This window comes from Prionailurus bengalensis, chromosome D2, assembly GCF_016509475.1.
Source record: "Prionailurus bengalensis isolate Pbe53 chromosome D2, Fcat_Pben_1.1_paternal_pri, whole genome shotgun sequence".
Lineage (NCBI taxonomy): Eukaryota > Metazoa > Chordata > Mammalia > Carnivora > Felidae > Prionailurus > Prionailurus bengalensis.
The window spans coordinates 15,285,647-15,305,047 of record NC_057351.1 but is presented as its reverse complement, the minus strand read 5'-3'; the positions used below and the strand labels follow the sequence as shown (position 1 = coordinate 15,305,047).

At 40.6% G+C, this 19,401-nt stretch overlaps 1 protein-coding gene across 4 annotated transcripts in view; it reads right to left on the bottom strand.

Annotated features, from left to right (window-relative positions):
• Positions 1–19,401, bottom strand: part of PCNX2 (pecanex 2) — a 305,815-nt gene that overhangs the window by 141,733 nt on the left and 144,681 nt on the right. For all 4 annotated transcript variants that reach the window (XM_043596291.1, XM_043596295.1, XM_043596293.1 and 1 more), the window contains exons 18-19: positions 12,356–12,448; positions 11,393–11,543 (exon numbers count right to left, since the gene is read on the bottom strand). In XM_043596291.1, the coding sequence (XP_043452226.1) occupies positions 11,393–11,543; positions 12,356–12,448 (244 nt within the window). The remainder of the gene's footprint in view (positions 1–11,392; positions 11,544–12,355; positions 12,449–19,401) is intronic.

The following is a 19,401-nucleotide window of genomic DNA, read 5'->3' as shown; positions in this document are numbered from 1 at the left end:
GGGGGAAGAAAAGGAGGGGAAGAGAAGGTACATGAGGAGAATAACAACAGAGGGAATAATTAATAAGGCAGGCTTCCAGCTGACAGGCTATTTTTTGACACATCAGCTCTAAGCCATTTCGCTGGAATGCACTGTCCTATGCAAGCATCATAGCAAAGGGGACTGGTACTCAGCTGACACTAGTTCAGTTCATGCTCCAAACTATTTTAGTCACTTTGAACTAAAGAGGCTTTGAAGGGCTTTTCAGGTCTCTCACTACCACCTGATGTTAGCAACCTGTTATGCGGGCCAAAAAAGGAAGAGGTAAGAGGTAAGAAGAAGAAGACGTAAGCTCTTCTTCCCAGAGCTATAGCGTCTCCTCGTCACGCATACAAAGACGAGACCTTCCCAAAGACCCCAACACAGCCTTTATGTTTTGAAATCAAACAATGCCTGTCATGCCACAAAGGACTTTTACACAGATTATTGGGTTTGATTTAATCACCATGGAAATTCTGTGAACGAGGTCATTCGGGCAGTACGATCACCTATTGACAAAAATTTCAGAACCATTGAACATATATATCCAAATGATAAAGGGCCACCAGCCATCTAGCACAATGGATGAAATGAGGCACAGAGCAAGGTGCGCAATGATTGAATTTAACTCTGGGGAACAGGAGGAGGAGATGTATATACTTACTGAATGCATTCTGCCTGCCAAGGGCTATGCCAATATTCTATTCTTATTATCTTGATTCGTTTCATCCCCCAACAAATCTTTCTTGTAGGAACCCCCAATTATAAATGACAAAATTGAATCATGATGGTTAAGCACAATTAATATGTGACAGAGCCAAAATCTGACCCCATTCTCTGGGCCATGACACTTTAATTCCCTCCTTAATGTTTCAAGAGCTTCCCGCAGGGGAAAATCCAGTCACATATAAAGGACTGGGGTGGGGGGAGGGGTCAGAAAGTCATCAGACTTTCCAACAGCAGCAGCAGAAGCTGGGCGACAGGAGACATTACCTTGGAATTCTTACAGAAGCATTTGCCTCCTTAGTCGCTCCATAATACAAACTAACTATCCATTAGTACAAAGTACAGAGTAGAATGGAAATGCTTGGAGATATACAAAGCCTCCTAAAGTGACTGACGGATTTGCTTCATTCACAAAGAGGGAGTAAACAAGGAACAATTGGAGCAGGTTCCGGGAGGGAGTCTAGGGAGATGGGAACCAGTAGATCACCTGGCAGGTTTGCCTGAAGGGAAAACTGAACTGAGAGACGTTTTCCATAGCTATTGGAAAGGTTAGCAAGTACGAAAACAGAAATCTGAACAAGAAAGGAAAGATAATCATGGTCACTACTGGGCCAGAAGCGAACGACAATAGAACAACCATAGACTTAGCAGAAAAACAAAACCCTGAGTATTTGTTCAGAGAATATTAAAACCATACCGTGAGGAAGGAGAAAGGGAAGATGTTAACGTACGAGGGAAGATAAAAGAGAGGAATCCTTATTCAGAACAGGAAGTCAGTAGATAGGCAAATCTGAAATATCAAGACACAGGAGAACATGCACCTCACTTCGAAGAATTATGGTAAGGACCAGAAGAAATACCTAAAGGATAGAAAGGACTTTCTCGTGGAGAAGGAGAATCAGACATGGCAAAAGTTGACAAGAGTCTGCTGCTTTTCATTACAACTTGTACTGTTTGATTTTTAATCTAGGTTATTACCTTGTTATAAATGCAAAATACATTAGAAAAAGAAACATCTCTCAGAACCAGGTCTCCCACATGTTGAAACCAGTCTATCTGCAAATCACAGGCAAGATTTGCTAAAATGCAAAGTCTCACTTAAGAATGACAAAATTGGGACTGGTTCGTGAATTAGTTTCATTAGAGTGAATTTTTTTTTTAATTACTGTTTCAGTGAAGTTCTCAACTGGTGTTGTTTATAATTTCTAATTTCTATCATCTTTTGCCCATTTATTCTAGTACATCCAAAAATTATAGCTTAAGCTTTTTAGGAAACCATTTTTTTTGCAGAGGGATGGGCCTGTTTGTATATAGTTTACCATCCACATGTACACTCGAGTCCTTCAAACCAGCCTTTACAAGGCTTTTTCCTGTCAGCCTACAGGGAAGTCTTCTTTCGATGAATTTACAGAGCACTGATCATTCATCTGTTTGTTCAACCAATGTTATTGAACACCTACTATGCACCAGAGATTAATTCAACATTTAGTTCTAAAATTCATACATTTTTCCATTTTATATATTATGCCCAAGCAGTTGGAAAAATGTAAGCCATGAATAATTGTAGCCCCTTCACTTAGGCTCTGGGCTTTCTACTTCCTTGAATTTCCTACAAGGCTGCACATAGTGTTGACCCCACATCAGTGTGTATGTAGCAGTCATGGCTCTTCCATTCTGGCACAGCCGTAGGTTTGCTTAATAGGTCAGAAACTCTTTGATAACAGAAACCACATCTTCGTCATCCTGTCTCACTGGTTCACAGGCTTGGTGTCAGGTAGGAACTCAGTAATTCTATTTAAAAAATTTTTTTAATGTTTATTCATGTTTTGAGAGAGAGATTGAGACAGAGACAGAGCATGAGCAAAGGGAGGGCAGAGAGAGAGGAAGACACAGAGTCCAAAGCAGGCTCCAGGCTCCGAGCTGTCAGCACAGAGTCTGACGCGGGGCTCGAACTCACAAACTATGAGATCATGACCTGAGCTGAAGTCGGACACTTAACTGACTTAGCCACGCAGGCGCCCCAGTAATTCTATTTTTAATGAACAGTATATTCATAAGCATTTTCTGAATGAATAAACAAGTGAATGCCAATAATGGAATTATTCTCTATCTCAATCGCTTTAAACCCCATTAAAACCCACTTTTACAGTAGGAGTATGGTCATCAAATCAGAGTACTTCAATTTTTCTTAAACTCTTAAGAGCCAAGAATGATAATATTAGGGAAATTTCTTCTTGGAGGACCATATGAAATTATGACCCAACTCCATTATTCCTTTCCTAAATGACACGATTCCTTTTGAAAGTTCTTAGATAAAACGATTTTTTTGTCATATTTAATTTTTATTTTAATTCAGGTTGGTTAACATACAGTGCTATATTAGTTTCAGATATACAATATAGTGATTCAACACTTCCATACATCACCCTGTGCTCATCACAACAAGTGCCCTCCTTCATCCCCATCACCTGTTTCCCCCATCCCTCCCCATCTTCCCTCTGGTAGCCATCAGTTTGTTCTCCATCATTAAGAGTCTGTTTCTTAATTTGTCTCTCTCTTTTTCCCCCCTTTGCTCATTTGTTTTGCTTCCTAAATTCCACATATGAATGAAATCATGGTATTTGTCTTCCTCTGCCTGATGCATTTCACTTAACAAAATACTCTCTAGATCCATCCATGTCATCGCAAATGGCAAGATTTCATTCCTTTTTATGGCTGAATTCCATTATCTATATCTATATCTATAGATATGGCATCTATTTATCTATATATAACACACATACATATATATATAGGCGCATATATATATAGGCGCATATATATATATATAACATCTTTCTATTTCCATTCACCTATTGATAGATACTTGGGCTGATTCCATAATTTGGTTACTGTAAATAATGCTGGCATAAACATAGGAGTTCATGTATCCCTTTGAATTCGTGTTTTTGTATTCTTTGGATAAATACCCAGTAGTGTGACTTGGGGGAACTCCACACTGTTTTCCACGTTGGCTGTACCAGTCTGCATTCCCACCAACAGTGCACAAGTGTTTCTTTTTCTCCATATCCTTGCCAACACCAGTTGTCCCTTGAGTTGTTGATTTTAGCCATTCTGATAGGTGTGAAGTGATAGCTCATTGTGGTTTTGATTTGCATTTTCTTGATGATAAGTGATGTTGAGCACCTTTTCATGTGTCTGTTGGCCATCTGGATATCTTCTTTGGAGAAATGTCTGTTTGTGTTTTTTGCCTATGTTGTAATTGTATTATTCTGTTTTGGGGTGTTGAGTTTTAGAAGTTCTATCCATATTTTGCATACTAACCCTTTATCAGATATGTTATTTGCAAATCTCCTCTCCCATTCTGTAGGTTGCCTTTTAGTTTTGTAGATTGTTTCTTTCACTGTGCAGAAGCTTTTGATTTGGATGTGATCCCAATAGTTTAGCTTAGCTTTTGTTTCTCTTGCCTGAGAAAAAGTTCCTATGACAGATGTCAAAGAGGTTACTGCCTGTGCTCTCTTCCAGGATTTTAATGATTTCAGGTCCCACATGTAGGTAGGTATTTAATCCACTTTTTAATTTTTTTCTGTATGGTGTAAGAAAGCGGTCCAGTTTCTTCCTTTTGCATGTAGCTGTCCAGTTTTCTCAACACCATTTGTTGAAGAGACTGTCTTTTTTTCCCATTTGATATTCTCTCCTGCTTTGTCAAAGATTAATTGACCATATAATTATGGGTTTATTTCTGGGTTTTCTATTCTGTTCTAGTGATCTATGTGTCTGTTTTTGTGCCAGCACCATACTGTTTTGATTACTACAGCTTTGTCACATAACTTGAAGTCCAGAATTGTGATGCCTCCAGCTTTGCTCTTCCTTTTCAAGGTTGCTTTGGCAATTCAAGGTCTTTTGTGGTTCCATACAAGTTTCAGACTTATTTGTTATAAGTTCTGTGGAAAATGCTGGTGGTATTTTGATAGGGATTGCATTAGATGTGTAGATTGCTTTGAGTAGTGTAGACATTTTAGCAATATTTGTTCTCCCAATCCGTGAGCATGGCATGTCTTTCCATTTCTTTGTGTCCTCTTGAATTTCTTTCGTCAGTGTTTTATAGTTTCAGAGTACAGGTCTTTCACCTCTTTGGTTAGGCTTATTCCCAGGTATCTTATTATTTTTGGTGCAGATGTAAATGGGATTGTTTTTCTTAATTCCTCCTTCTGCCGCTTCATCATTAGTGTATACGAACACAGCAGATTTCCATACACCGATTTTGTATAATTGCAACTTTATTGAATTAGTTTATCAGTCCTAGCAGGTTTTTTTGGGGGGTGGGTGGGTCTTTCTGGTTTTCTGTATATAGTATCATGTCATCTGCAAATAGTGAAAGTTTACTTCTTCCTTGCCGACGTGGATGCCTCTTATTTCTTTGTGTTATCTGATTGCTGTGCCTAGGACTTCCAGTACTATGCTGAATAAAAGTGTTAAGAGTGGACATCCTTGTCTTGTTCCTGACCTTAGGGGAAAAAACTCTCAGTTCCATCCTTTAAGGATGATATTAGCTGTGGTTTTGTTAATAAATGGCCTTTATTACAGTGAGCTATGTTCCCTCTAAACCTACTTTGTTGAGGGTTTTATCATGAATGGATGTTGTACTTTGTCAAATGCTTTTTCTGTGTCTATTGAAATGATCACATGGTTCTTATCCTTTCTCTTATTGATGGGATGTAGCACATTGATCAATTTGCGAATACTGAATGACTTTGGAACAAATCCCACTTAACCATGGTGAATGTTTTCTTTAATGCATTGTTGAATTTTGTTTGCTAGTATTTTGTTGAGGATTTTTGCATGTATGTGCATCAGGGATATTGGCTTATAGTTCTCTTTTTTTAATCTAGTTTTGGTATCAGGGTAATGCTGGTCTCATAGAATGAATTTGGAAGTTTTCCTTCTTTTTCTCTTTTTGGAATAGTTTGAGAATGGTTATTAACTCCTCTTTAAATGTTTGGTAGAACTCACTTGTGAAGCCATCTGGTCCTAGACTTTTGCTTGCTGGGAGTTTTTTGATTACTGATTCCATTTATTTCCTGGTTATAGGTCTGTTCAAATTTTCTATCTTCCTGTTTCAATTTTTGTAGTTTTTATGTTTCTAGGAATGTATCCATTTCTTCTAGGTTGCCCAATTTGTTGGTACGCAGTTTTTCATAATATTCTCTTATTATTTTATTTGTATTTCTGTGATTACTGGTTGTTATTTTTCCTCCCTCATTTGTGACTTTGAGTCCTTTCTTCTTTTTCATGAGAAGTCTGGCTAGAAGATTGTAAATTATATTGATTTTTGTTTTCAGAGAACCAGCTCCTAGTTTCACTGACCTGCTCTATTGTGTGTGTGTGTGTGTGTGTGTGTGTGTGTGTGCGTGTGTTTAGTTTGGTATCATTTATTTCTGCTCTTATCTTAATTATTTCCTTCCTTCTGCTTGTTTTAACTTTTGTTTGTTGTCCTTTTTCTAGCTCCTTCAGGTGTAAGGTTATGTTGTTTATTAGAGAGTTTTCTTGCTTCTTGAGATAGGCCTGTATTGCTATAAAGTTCCCTCTTAGAACCACTTTTGCTGTATCTCAGAGGTTTTGCACCATTGTGTTTCCATTTTCATTTGTTTCCAGGTACTTTTTAATTTCTTCTTTGATTTGCTTGACCCATTCATTATTTTGTAGCATGTTATTTAACCCCTATGTATTTGTGGTCTTTCCAAATTATTTCTTGCGGTTGACTCCTAGTTGTATGGTGCTGTGTCGGAAAAGACGCATGGTATGACTTCAATCTTCCTTAATTTGTTGAGGCTGGTTTTGTGGGCTAATATATGATCTATTCTGGAGAACGCTCTGTGTGCACTTGAAAACGATGTGTATTCTGCTGGTTGAGGATGGGATGTTCTGAAAATACCTGTTAAATCCATCTGCTCCACCACTGTTTCCTTGTTGATGTTCTATTTAAATGATCTGTCCCTTGCTGTAAGTAGGGTGTTGAAGTCCCCTACTATCATTGTGTTATTACTGATTAGTTCCTTTATGTTTGTTATTAACTCTTTTATGCAGTTGGGTGCTCCTAGGTTGGATGTGTAAATATTTATAATTGTTACATCTTCCCATTGGATTGTCCCCTTTATTGTGATATAATGTCCTTCTTTGTCTCTTGTTACAGTCTTTGTTTTAAAGCCTATTCTGCCCAATGTAAGTATTGCTACTCTGGCTTTCTTTTGACATCCATTTACAAGACAGATGTTTCTTCACCCCCTCACTTTCAATCTGCTGGTCTCTTTCACCTGGGTCTCCTGGAGGCAGCAGATAGACGGGTCTGGTTGTTGTTTTTATCCATTCTGTCACCCTATGTCTTTTGATTGCAGCATTTAGTCTCTTTATGTTCAAATTAGTTATTGAAAGACAGGTATTCAGTGACATTAAATAAATCAAGTTTTCAAGTAGATCCAACTTCTGACTCTTTTGCAACAGTGGCCTATCAATGAAGTCATTTGTCTGGAATTACCATCATAATTCAGGATAATTTGTTTTATTTTCTAAAAATACAATGCTCCTTAAACATTTGGTCTTAGAAGCTCCATACTTGACTAACATGATGTCATCTGTGGTGCTGTCTACTTAGTTATCTTGTTATTTTCAGCATGATTCACTTAGACTAGTGGGGGATAGAGAAGGAAAAAAACCACCTTACATACCCATTAATATGTCAGTTACAACGACATCATCACTATGGCTCAACTGTACTATGAGTAATAAAACTTTATTCTTTTAGCTCCAATATTGGTGAAACATCTTGTTGGGACTAGTATGGGATAAAGTTTACTTAAATTAGTCTCGAAAGTGAAGAACTGAATTGGCTAAACAATACATTTCAATTTACAGGCCTCAACTTGAGCCGTAATCTGAATTTTGTATCAAAATTTATTTTGTATCTCCAAGTAGTTTTGTATGGCGAGTAAAATTATGTATCAGAGGTATGCAGAAAGGAAAGTAAACTGAGAGAACTTTCTACCCAGCAAGGTTGAAGTCTGTTCTAGCAAACTGAGGGCTGATGACATCTCAGTGCAGTGCAGTTCAGGAGAGACACTTCTGTGCCCAGCACCACGGGGAGCAGTGAAGGACCAGCATGAGCCAGTGGATATGTCGCTCACAGTCACTGCAGAGAATGTTATGGAAAGGGCGGTTCACGGGCACAGTCAGGAAGTTAGTCCTACTCCAGGTGGTCAGGGAAAGACTTCTGGAGGGTTTGATTTTTGAGTTTTTTGTTTGTTTGTTTGTTTTGAGAGAGAGAGAGCAGGATGGGCAGAGAGAGATGGAAGGAAAGAGAAATTCCTGCTGAGCCTGATGTGGGGCTCCAGCCCACGAACGGTGAGCTCGTGACCTGAGCCAAAATCAAGAGTCGGATGCTCAACCAACTGAGCCACCAGGGTGCTCCTGGAGGGACTGACTTTTATTTATTTATTTATTTATTTATTTATTTATTTATTTTTTAATTTTTTTTTTTCGTTTATTTATTTTTGGGACAGAGAGAGACAGAGCATGAAGGGGGGAGGGGCAGAGAGAGAGGGAGACACAGAATCTGAAACAGGCTCCAGGCTCTGAGCCATCAGCCCAGAGCCTGACGCGGGGCTCGAACTTACGGACCGCGAGATCATGACCTGGCTGAAGTCGGACGCTTAACCGACTGCGCCACCCAGGCGCCCCATGGAGGGACTGACTTTTAAACAGAGACCTGAAAGATGAGTTAGTGGCGCGAGTCCAGTGATGCTTGAAAAAGCATCACAGGCAAAGGGAACAGCAAGGGGGACGGTCAGAGAATGGGGTGTATTTGAGAAACCACGAGAAGGCCCAGAATTCAGTGTGGTGAGTCTGTCTCAATCCAGGGATGAAAGCAAGCTTCGCAGAGCTGGCATTAGACTACGGCCTGTCGGATTTTGCAGGACCTACCACAGCGAAGTGGCCCTGCTGGGCAACAATGATGGCAGCAACATGTCATCTAAGGGCCGCATACGAACTGCACACGATCAGCCTGCTAGACCGAGAGCTGACGGGGGAGCAGAAAGAGCACCCCACCGGAGTAAGATGCCCTGGGTTCTTTCTGGTCACTCACTGGCCACAGACTTGCTGGGACCCTCGAGGTCTGTGGGCTTCAGCTTCCTCCTAGGTAAAGGGTGGGGCGGGATTCTACAAACTCTGAGACAGGGAGAGTACATACATCTCATCTCCCATGCCGATTCAGTGTCTGCCTCTGGCCCAGGTTTAGGCTTGTTCTCAGCGATGTCTGCCGTGGGATTAGGGGACTCCAGTGGTAGGCCACAGACCTGCCCTGCTCTGCTCGACCTTCTCTTCCAGTAATAGTATTCTGTGATCCAATGAGAAAATTTGAGCACAGTTTTCACATTAAAAGGTATACGGTTTGGGGCGCCTGGGTGGCTCAGTCAGTTGGGCGTCTGACTTCGGCTCAGGTCATGATCTCACAGTTCATGGGTTTGAGCCCCGCGTCGGGCTCTGCGCTGACAGCTCGAAGCCTGGAGCCTGTTTCAGATTCTGTGTCTCCCTCTCTCTCTGCCCCTCCCCTGTTCACGCTCTGTCTCTGTCTCAAGAATAAATAAACATTAAAAAAAAAAAGGTATACAGTTGGTCTGAATTTCCTGGGCATGTTTTTTCTTGTTAGTAGGAGACATAAAGAGCAAAAGACCTAAAAGGCAGACGGCCAGGAAGAAGAGGCAAGGAAAGTCGGGATCTGGATGATACCAAAATGAGTAATAGCTTTTCAACGAGTTCATACCATCATATTTTAAATATTTGGATTTTCCTTCTAACACACGTAATTTTGAAATGCAATCTGTTCTTCATTATATGCCTAATTTGTCAAGTCTATTACTCTTGGCTAGATTTCAGGTGGCTTATAAACAGCTCATGCAGGCAAGGGAGAAACAGCCACAGAGCTTCTGCCTGAGCCTGTGCTAACAGACGTGAACCCCCAGCCCCCCGTTACAGGACAGACGCCCACTCATCCCTCAAAGAGGAGACATCAACATACAAACACGTTCACGTTACCTGGGCTTGAATCATGTGCTGAAAAGGTCATGAAGGGTTTCCTGGGTGGCTCAGTCAGTTGGGCATACGACTTCGGCTCAGGTCATGATCTCACAGCTCATGAGTTCAAGCCCCGTGTCGGGCTCTGTGCTGACAGCTCAGAGCCTGAAGCCTGCTTTGGATTCTGTGTCTCCCCTCTCTCTCTGCCCCTCCCCCGCTTGTGCACATGCTCTCCCCCCCCCCCCGCCAAAATAAATAAATTTTAAAAAATGGCCCATGCAGGTTTAAAATACTATGCATTTAAGTAGCACCTAGAATGTAACAGAACATTTAAAATATGTGTGTGTGTGTGTGTGTATGTATAGTACAAATATATTAAGCTTGACCCTTAAGCTAGCTGCCCCTGTTGCATGTTGAGAAAAGCAAGTCTCTGAGGGCAGAGCGGTCAGGTGACCCTTCTCCACCCCCTAAACCCTATATGCGCAGCAGACCCTCGATGCCGTATTTTTCCACTAAACAATCTACAATTTTCCTGATCTGACTGTTTCAGATTAAGGCAGCTCCACATACCCACCCAGAGATGTTCCTTGAAGAAATGCTCTCGACAGCACCTGAAGTGATTCTTTCGCTTCTTCGTTTTGAAATTATCTCGCCCCCCTTTCCCTTCGTCATACCAGTCCACCAAAGTTACTGCTAACTAATCTGGGGAGTCCAATGCATCCCTGCAGGTCAGCCAGTCTTGGCTCTGCTCACATACCCCTGCGCCTGGACAGGGTGACAATGAGATATCTCCCTCTACAACAGAGGCGTTACAACGGGCTACAACGTTCTGCTCAGAATTACCAGCACTAGCTGGTTATAAACGACAGCTACGGTCTGTGACCTGTAACTTCAATGTGTCTGAAAATGGGGATGAATCCAATCCTTCCGCCATCTGTGGGATCACAGAGCAAGGGAAGAGCTACGAGAGAAATTCCTGAAAGACTTCTTATCTAGAAGCTAGTGGCACGGCCTGGATTACCAGGCTGTTGCATGACTGTGACCGGAAACAGCCCTGAGAACAGCTGAGTCCATCAAGTATGGGTGTGGGTCAAGTGAAGCAAAATGCAAGGGGTCAGAGGTCCTAAAGATTCAGAGGTTTGGGCTACATCCCTGCCCCACTCCCACCCCAAACGCTTTGTGGAGGATGGGAGAGCAGTAAAGTGATGTTCTTCCTGGTCCCGGGTCAACTCAAGCTGGAACAGCATAATCTTCAGGTCTGAATAATGGTAATTAATTTTCCCCACTACTAACAACCACTTACTATTTTTATAAAACACAGTTCTAATTCACTCCCCTTCAACTTTCTCGTTCTGGGGGCGATACTGCACACTCTAAGGTACACGCTCTCCTTTTTTTTTTTTAATTGTGGTAAAATAGATATAATGTAACATCTGCCATTGTAACGGTCCTTAAGTGTGCAGTCCTGTGGCATTCAGCACATTCACATTGGTTGCACACGCTCTCTGCTGTAACAGATACCTTCCACTACATCGTTTTTTGTTTGTTTGTTTTTTTTAACGAGGGATAGATTACTGACCTCTCACTTCCCGCTGCTGATATTCTTTGTTTTTAAGAACGGGGTGTGAAATCCACATCCACGGATGGTGCTTGCGGAGCTGAGGAAGCATGTAATGGGTCACAAACCCCACCGAGCCAGCCAGGGCAAACAGCACGACACTGAGAAATGGCTGTGATACAAGAGGACAAATGTCACGGGTTAGCCTCGCAGGACAGGGGAGGGGTGTCCATGAATATCACGTAACACTGCCGGCCTTCCCCTCTTCCCTCTAACGGAACAGAGAGGCAACCCCGGGCTTGTTTCTGAAAATTTCTTCCATACAAAACCACCCTGTATTGGGAGCCCCTAAGTAGGGGGTGGAGAGCTGGCCTACCAAGTTCAGAGGCCAAGGGAACTCTGCCCTTTAGATTTTGTTACTGTTGTTTTTAAAAGAAGAGGCGGAGAGTAACAAACATAGCTAACAGACTTTCCTTGTTGGAAAGAGAGCTCCTAAGTGTGTAATACTTTTATATGGAGACAGTAACTGTCTGTTGGAACCTCAAGCCAGAATCCCCACCTAGAGCTCTCCACTTTTGTTTTTCTACCTGAAAACCATGTTCCCAAACGCCTTCTGGCTTGGGGACCTCGGTCTCCCTCCTGATATGGTAATGCCTTCAGTCCTGCTCCTGGCAGTGAGCCGTGGGCCTGTCTTACCACCGCGGGGTTCTAGGACATGTGCTGTTACTCTAGCAAACAATACGGCTCCCCAGATGCCGGAGGACAAGGGATAAAACACTTGAACCCAATCTGCAGTGTGAACCAAATCTCATCTGGGACGTAATTCTTCACAGCACAATAGCCACGTTCCTTAAACCTCTCAGCTGGTGTTGTGTTTTCCTCTCCTGGCTCTACTACCTTGACGATGCCCTGGAGTCCCACAGCCGGCTCTGTTATTAGGGAGAATAAGAAGGCAGGGGAGTATAAAGCCGAAGGGATACGTACTCGCAAGGACAGGAACACAGTGCTGGCACTGATTGCAAATGACAGAACGGCAGCCACTGAGCAGATAATGAGATCCGATTTTAAGATATCCTTCTGCAAAGAGAGAACCAACTGTAAAGTCTGCTCTTTGTTTCTCTCCGTAACTCTGTAGTCACCAGGTAAGTCAGGAGACAGATACCAACTCTGGATAACCCACTTTTCAAGCACATCACCTACCTGTATGTTCCCAGGGGCACACCCTGGGTGGACCACCAGGAAGAACAAGGCAAAGGGTGGGGAATGGGGAATGCACACTGTGAAGTTAGCCTACGTCTGCTAACCACGGCAAAAAAAAAAAAAAAAAAAAAAAAAAAAAAAAAAAAAAGCGCGTTCCGCGTGTATAGGAGGCATAAGGTTCTTCCCTACGAACACAGGCCAAAGACAAGATGTCATGGTCTGATGAAGGAGGGTGAAGTGCTCATGATCTCTACTCGGCTTTAGCATGCTTATATGCATGCTGTTGGCCAAACAGAAGCCTCTGACACATTTGCTTATTTCTTTTAAAAAAAAATTTTTTTTTACTGTTCATTTTTTGAGAGAGAGGGAGACAGAGCACAGGCGGGTGAGGAACACAGAGAGAGGGAGCCACAGAATCCAAAGCAGGCTCCAGGCTCCGAGCTGTCAGCACAGAGCCCAACGCGGGGCTCCAGCCCACAAACTGCGAGATCATGACCTGAGCCGAGGTTAGACGCTTAATCGACTGAGCCACCCGGGCATCCCTGCTTATTTCTTTGGTCCAGAACAGATTTCACATTTTAATTCACCAGTCAGATTGGGTTAAGGCCACCTCCAAATAATTTAAATATACACATACTATTGGCACATATGCAGAAAATGAAATGTTAGTAAGTTGCTGATAACTTCCCTTCGCATAAAATTGTGGCGTGAGCTGGGTCTCGGGAAAACAAAGCAAAGTTAGGCCAAAGAATGTCATTAATCCTGCAGCTATATGGAGAATGGACTAAGATACATCTTAGAGATATAAACGACCATCACATTTTTTTCTGTCTACAGAGGCCAGTTCACTTCAGTTCACAATTATTGAACATTTTGAGGTGTCACACAGTTACCTGAAAACTCTAAACCATCATTATAAATATATCAATATCTCATATTGAAAGGGAATTATGCCTCTTAAATAATTGTTTATCCACCAGAAACTTGTATCTCTGTATGTCTGTTTCCCTACAACCCATTTTTTTTTTCTTTTCTGGTTTTTAAGATGAAAATGTGGAGTTCTTGCAAATCATGCTACTGGCTTTCTGGCTGAATTAACACCCAAAGTGATAGGAAGGAGTCAGAAAGGCAGTTTAAATGGAGCAATAATGACCTGGAACCATCTGATGGAAAAGTCAGCATGGCTTGGTTAAAGCAACTAATCATACAGGGAAGAGATAACAGTCTCAGCATCAATTCATCAATTATCTGCTAAAGTTGTTTTACAATTCATGTGCACGTATTAAATATGGGGGCAATTGTATCGTGATAAACTAAATTCTAGATTTATTCTTAGTAATGGGAAGAATAATATGGTAAAAAAAAAAAAGTGGTAAGAATCCCCCTGATTTTTTGGGCAGGGCAAATCACAATGATTTTTTAGCTGGAATCCTCATAAAACTTTTATAATCACGGGATTTTCATCAAAACTTTACTATGAATAAATGGACAAAATTCAGGTATCTCCTTGCATTCCAAAGATTTACAAAAGGCCAGGCCTTCCCAGAGGAAAGATCTATAACTCACTGACTCTTCAGGCTATGAAGATAAGTGAATTTTTCCTTCCTCTTTTATACTGACATGGTTTTATGTCATTTAAAAATTACTGAATGCTTGTATGGAAACCAATTTGCCAATAAATTTCATGTTTGAATGAATGAATGAATGAATGAATAACTGAATGCTTAGGCACTTGGGTGGCTCAGTCAGTTAAGTATCCAACTTCAGCTCAGGTCATGATCTCCCGGTTCCATGAGTTCAAGCCCCACATCGGGCTCTGTGCTGTCAGTGTGGAGCCCGCTTCGGATCTTCTGTCTCCCTCTCTCCCCCTCCCCCACTTGAGTGTGTGTGTGCATGTGTGTGTGTGTTTGCACACGCATGCGTGTGCCCTCTTCCTCTCTCTCAAAAATAAACATTAAAGAATTTATTCTAATTACTGAATCCTTATCCGAAAGGAAGATAAACATTTTCCCAAATATTCTAATTGAAAAGTAAGTCTTATCTATAACTGACCAACCATTCTTGCCTAAAGGCAAAATAGTGGGCCATGAGGGCAGCTGGTGAGGGGAGGAGGCTTACATTTCTAGGTTTCTTAAAGCAAGAGAATGAGCTCTGATTATTGGTATTTTTTTCACAGTTGGATGATATATAGGAATTCTACTGATTTTAGTCTTTATTTACAAAAATGTTCCTCCTGCCCATTTCTTTCCTGTATTGTTATTTTTATTTTTTAAGTTAGAGAGAGAGAGAGCAAGAGAGGGAGAGAGAGAGAGGGAGAGGGAGAGAAACAGAGAGAGAAAGAGAGAGCACGCACCTGTGCAGGAGCAGGGGAGGGGCAGAGAGAGAGAAAGAGAGAATGTTAAGCAGGTTCCATGCTCATCATGGAGCCTGATGTGGGGCTCAGTCCCACAACCCTGGAATCATGACCTGAGCTGAAATCAAGACTGAGCCACCCAGGTGCCCCTGTATTGTTAGCTTTATTCTTTTTTTTTAATTAAAAACATGTTTTTATGTTTATTTTTGAGAGAGAGAGAGACAGAGACAGAGACAGAACATGAGCAGGGGAGGGGCAGAGAAAGAGGGAGACACAGAATCTGAAGCAGGCACCAGGCTCTGAGCTGTCAGCACAGAGCCCGACATGGGGCTTGAACTCACGAACCACTAGATCATGACATGAGCCAAAGTCTGAGGCTTAACCAACTGAGCCACCCAGATGCCCCTCTATTGTTATTTTGAACAACTTTCTTGAGGTGTGACTGACATACAAAACCCCTGCACATACATAAAGTGTACCATTTGATGAGTTTTGACACGTGGATATCCCCATGAAAACCACAACCACAATGAAAATAAGTAGCACAGCCATGGTGCCCTGAAGTTTCCTCTCCCGGCCTTTTCTAACCTACACCCCCTTTTCTCCTCTGTCTGGAGACAACCACTGATCTGCAACGTCTCAGTGGTTTATTTCCTTCCTTAGAATGCGATATAAATTTACTTGGAAATGCAACAGATCTAGAAGAGGCAAAACAACTTTGAAAAGGAAGAACAAAGTTGGAGGATATACAATATCTGATTTGAAGACTTATCACAAAGCTGCAGGAATCAGGCCTTGGGTATTGGCATAAAGTATACATCTTGATCAAGAGAACAGAACAAAGAGCCCAGACATAGACGAAAACATACACAGTCAATGGATTTTAAACAAAAGTGACAATGTGAAAAAACACCTTTCCTCTAAATGAGGGGAAGGATAATTCTTTCCACAAATGGAATGGGGAAAAAAACAGAAAACAAAACAAAACCAAAACACACCTTGACATTTACTTCACATCACACATAAAACCTAAGTCAACGTGCATTATAAACGTAACAAACTGTTACATTTCTCAAAGAAGACATAAGAGGAAATCTTAGTGACCTTGGGTTTAGCAAAGCTTTCACAAACAAAACACTGAAAAGTGGAACTTTAAAGGGAAAAAAAGTTATTCAATTGGAGTTCATGAACATTTAAACCAGCTGTTCTTCAAAATACATTGTTATAAAATGAAAAGGCAAGCCAAGACTGAGAAAAGTAGTTGCAAAACACAAACTGCATCTGTAATACATAAAAGCTTCACAAACCAATAGTAAGAAGCCAAACAATTCCCCCATCCCCCTCCCAGCTGCAAACCGGCAAAGTTTTGAGCAGACTCTTCAGCAAAGGCAATGGCAAATGGTGATTATTGAGCTCTTCAAGCTAGTGCTAATTAATGAAACCACAGACCACTGTGTTAATACTGGTGAAAGTAACAGTAGCAAAAGAAAAAGAAAAGGTTCCCTCTTTCCCTACGGCCACCAAAACCCAGATATTATGCTGCTCCAAAAATTGTATTCCTGAAAATGTACTTTTCCTTAGAAATTTTTACACATGTGCCTTTACAAAGAGTATGAAATGCAGATTTTTTTTAATTTTTTATGTTTATTTATTTATTTTTTTTTCAACGTTTATTTTTTTTGGGACAGAGAGAGACAGAGCATGAACGGGGGAGGGGCAGAGAGAGAGGGAGACACAGAATCGGAAACAGGCTCCAGGCTCTGAGCCATCAGCCCAGAGCCTGACGCGGGGCTCAAACTCACGGACCGCGAGATCGTGACCTGGCTGAAGTCGGACGCTTAACCGACTGCGCCACCCAGGAGCCCCTATGTTTATTTATTTTTGAGAGGGAGACACACACACACACACACAGAGTGTGAGCAGGGGAGGGGCAGAGAGAGAGGGAGACACAGAATCTGAAACGGGCTCCAGGCTCTGAGCTGTCAGCACAGAGCCCGATGTGGAGCTTGAACTCACAAACTGCAAGATCATGACCTGAGCTGAAGTCGGACACTTAACTGACTGAGCCACCCAGGTACCCCGAAATGCAGCAGATTTTTATAAACATATTTTTTCAGTGACACAACGCTACTTACTAATACACAACTATAATTCTTACAAGCACCACTGTTTCATGGGTGTCTTTAAATGCAGTACAGTGCAGCAAAGGTGAAAATATTATTTTTGAAAAGGAATCTTGAAAACACCTAGTCATCAGAGATTGTTGTTGTCTCCTATGAAAGTAGCCTGAAACACTGTAAAAAGTTTTTAATTTTGGGTTTCTTACTAAATAATTTTTGCTCACTTAAATACACATTATACAGGGCGCCTGGGTAGATCAGTTGGTTAAGTGTCAGACTTTGGCTGAGGTCATGATCTCGGAGTTCGGGGGTTCAAGCTCTGTGTCGGGCTCTGTGCTGACAGCTCAGAGCCTGGAGCCTGCTTCAGATTCTGTGTCTCCCTCTCTTTTTGCCCCTCCCCACTCGTGCTCTGTTTCTCTCTCTCTCTCTCTCTCTCAAAAACAAATAAACATTAATATTTTAAATAAACAAATAAAAATTAGAGTATGAAACATCTGAGAAAAATGCAAGTTTAGAAGGTCTCTGCAAATTTTTAGTATGAGTTAACATTTCCATTATAGGATAACATAATATTGCAGCACTCTAGGACACAGAGAAGAAAGGGAATAGATCATTCATGATCATTGCATCCTGACACTAACAATATTAGCATTTTTATGCTTTCTGGTTCAGTATTTTTGCCTACGAATGCTGAGGCACAGTTCTAGCTGTAATCATGATGTATATTATGATTATACATCATACATATACATATATACATCATATGTATTACCTGTGCATAGCTTATGAAGATCTAATCTTAGTGTGCCTATAATTTTTTATCTTTTTCAACTGTACTTTCTTTTGTAAGCACTACATATATGTATATTATTGTATAGACTTACTAATAGCCACTTAACAGCGAACTAATTTTCCATCTTGTGATGACCCATAGACGTACACATACAAACAGTGCCATAGTGGAAACTTAAAACATTAAATTCATGACTGAAAGGGAATATGCTGTATTTAGTGCAGGCATTCCCCGACTGTTAGGTTCTGGGTTATTTTCCATTTTTTACCATGATGAATTATGCTGCAGTCATGATCCTGATGTACCTAAATCTTTTTTTCATATTTTGAATTCATCCTTTAGACCACCTCTGATAAATCGACTTATTATATTATAGGTGATGAATTTTAGAATTCTTGATAAATTATGCTTTTCCAGACGATTGTAATAATTTACACAAATACAAACAATGTCTAAGAAATCTCATCTTGTCCCAGTTGGCAATATCATTAATTTATCCTGTGCTGATTGAGTGGACAAAAAAAAAAACAAAAAAAACAAAAAAAAAAAACAAACAAAACAAAACAAAACAAAACAACTCTCTTACTTTAATCTGTATTTCTTTCTTTATAAGAAGGGTAAATATGGTCCTCACAATTACTTCGAAATATTTTGTCCCTAAAGTGAAATACATATACTGATATCATTTGCTTATAGAGTTTTACCAATTAAAGTGTGAGTTGTTGGCAGAAGAAAGATATTTAACTTTTATCAAATTTGTATTGAATATTTTACCAAATTATTTAATTTTGTTATGTTTAAATTAATTAATTAAATTAATTAATTAAACATATAGAAGTATAAAAGTTTTATGGACTCACATCTGTGTGTGTGTATGTGTGTGTGTTTTATTTATTTTCATTTTATAGATTCCAAATCTGGAAAATCATCCCCTTTCTAGAATTTGAATAAATGTTTGATTTTATTTCATACCTTTTTGGGAAAATTTCTTTTACATTTTTAAAATTGTAAGCCAGGAATACAAAAAAGTGCATAAAATAGATAAATATAATTTAAAAAATAATTATAAAGGGCGCCTGGATGGCTCAGTTGGCTGAGTGTCCAACTCTTGGTTTCAGCTCAAGTCATGATCTCATGGTTCGTGGGATCGAGCCCTGGGTGCAGAGCCTGCTTGGGATTCTCTCTCCCTCTCTCTCTCTGCCTCTCCCTTGCTCTCTCTCTCTCAAAATAAGTAATTAAACTTAAAGATATGTAGATAGATAGATAGATAGATAGATAGATAGAAGACAGGTAAAAAATTTATAAAGTGAGCATCTCAGTTACTACCAACTGGTTCAAGAAATCTAGCATTTCTAGTCCCAAGAAATCCCTTTATGCGGCTCTCTGATCACAAACCTTTCTATCCCCTCTTGGGGTTCCGCATTAACTATCCTGACTCCGGTGAAAATAAGTTTCTTGCTTTTTAAACAAGAATGATTTTGCGACTTCCATATGGAATTGTTTGTCTATTTTTACCCAAAGGATGGCACTATACGAGACATTTTTGTGTCTGGCTTCCTTTGCT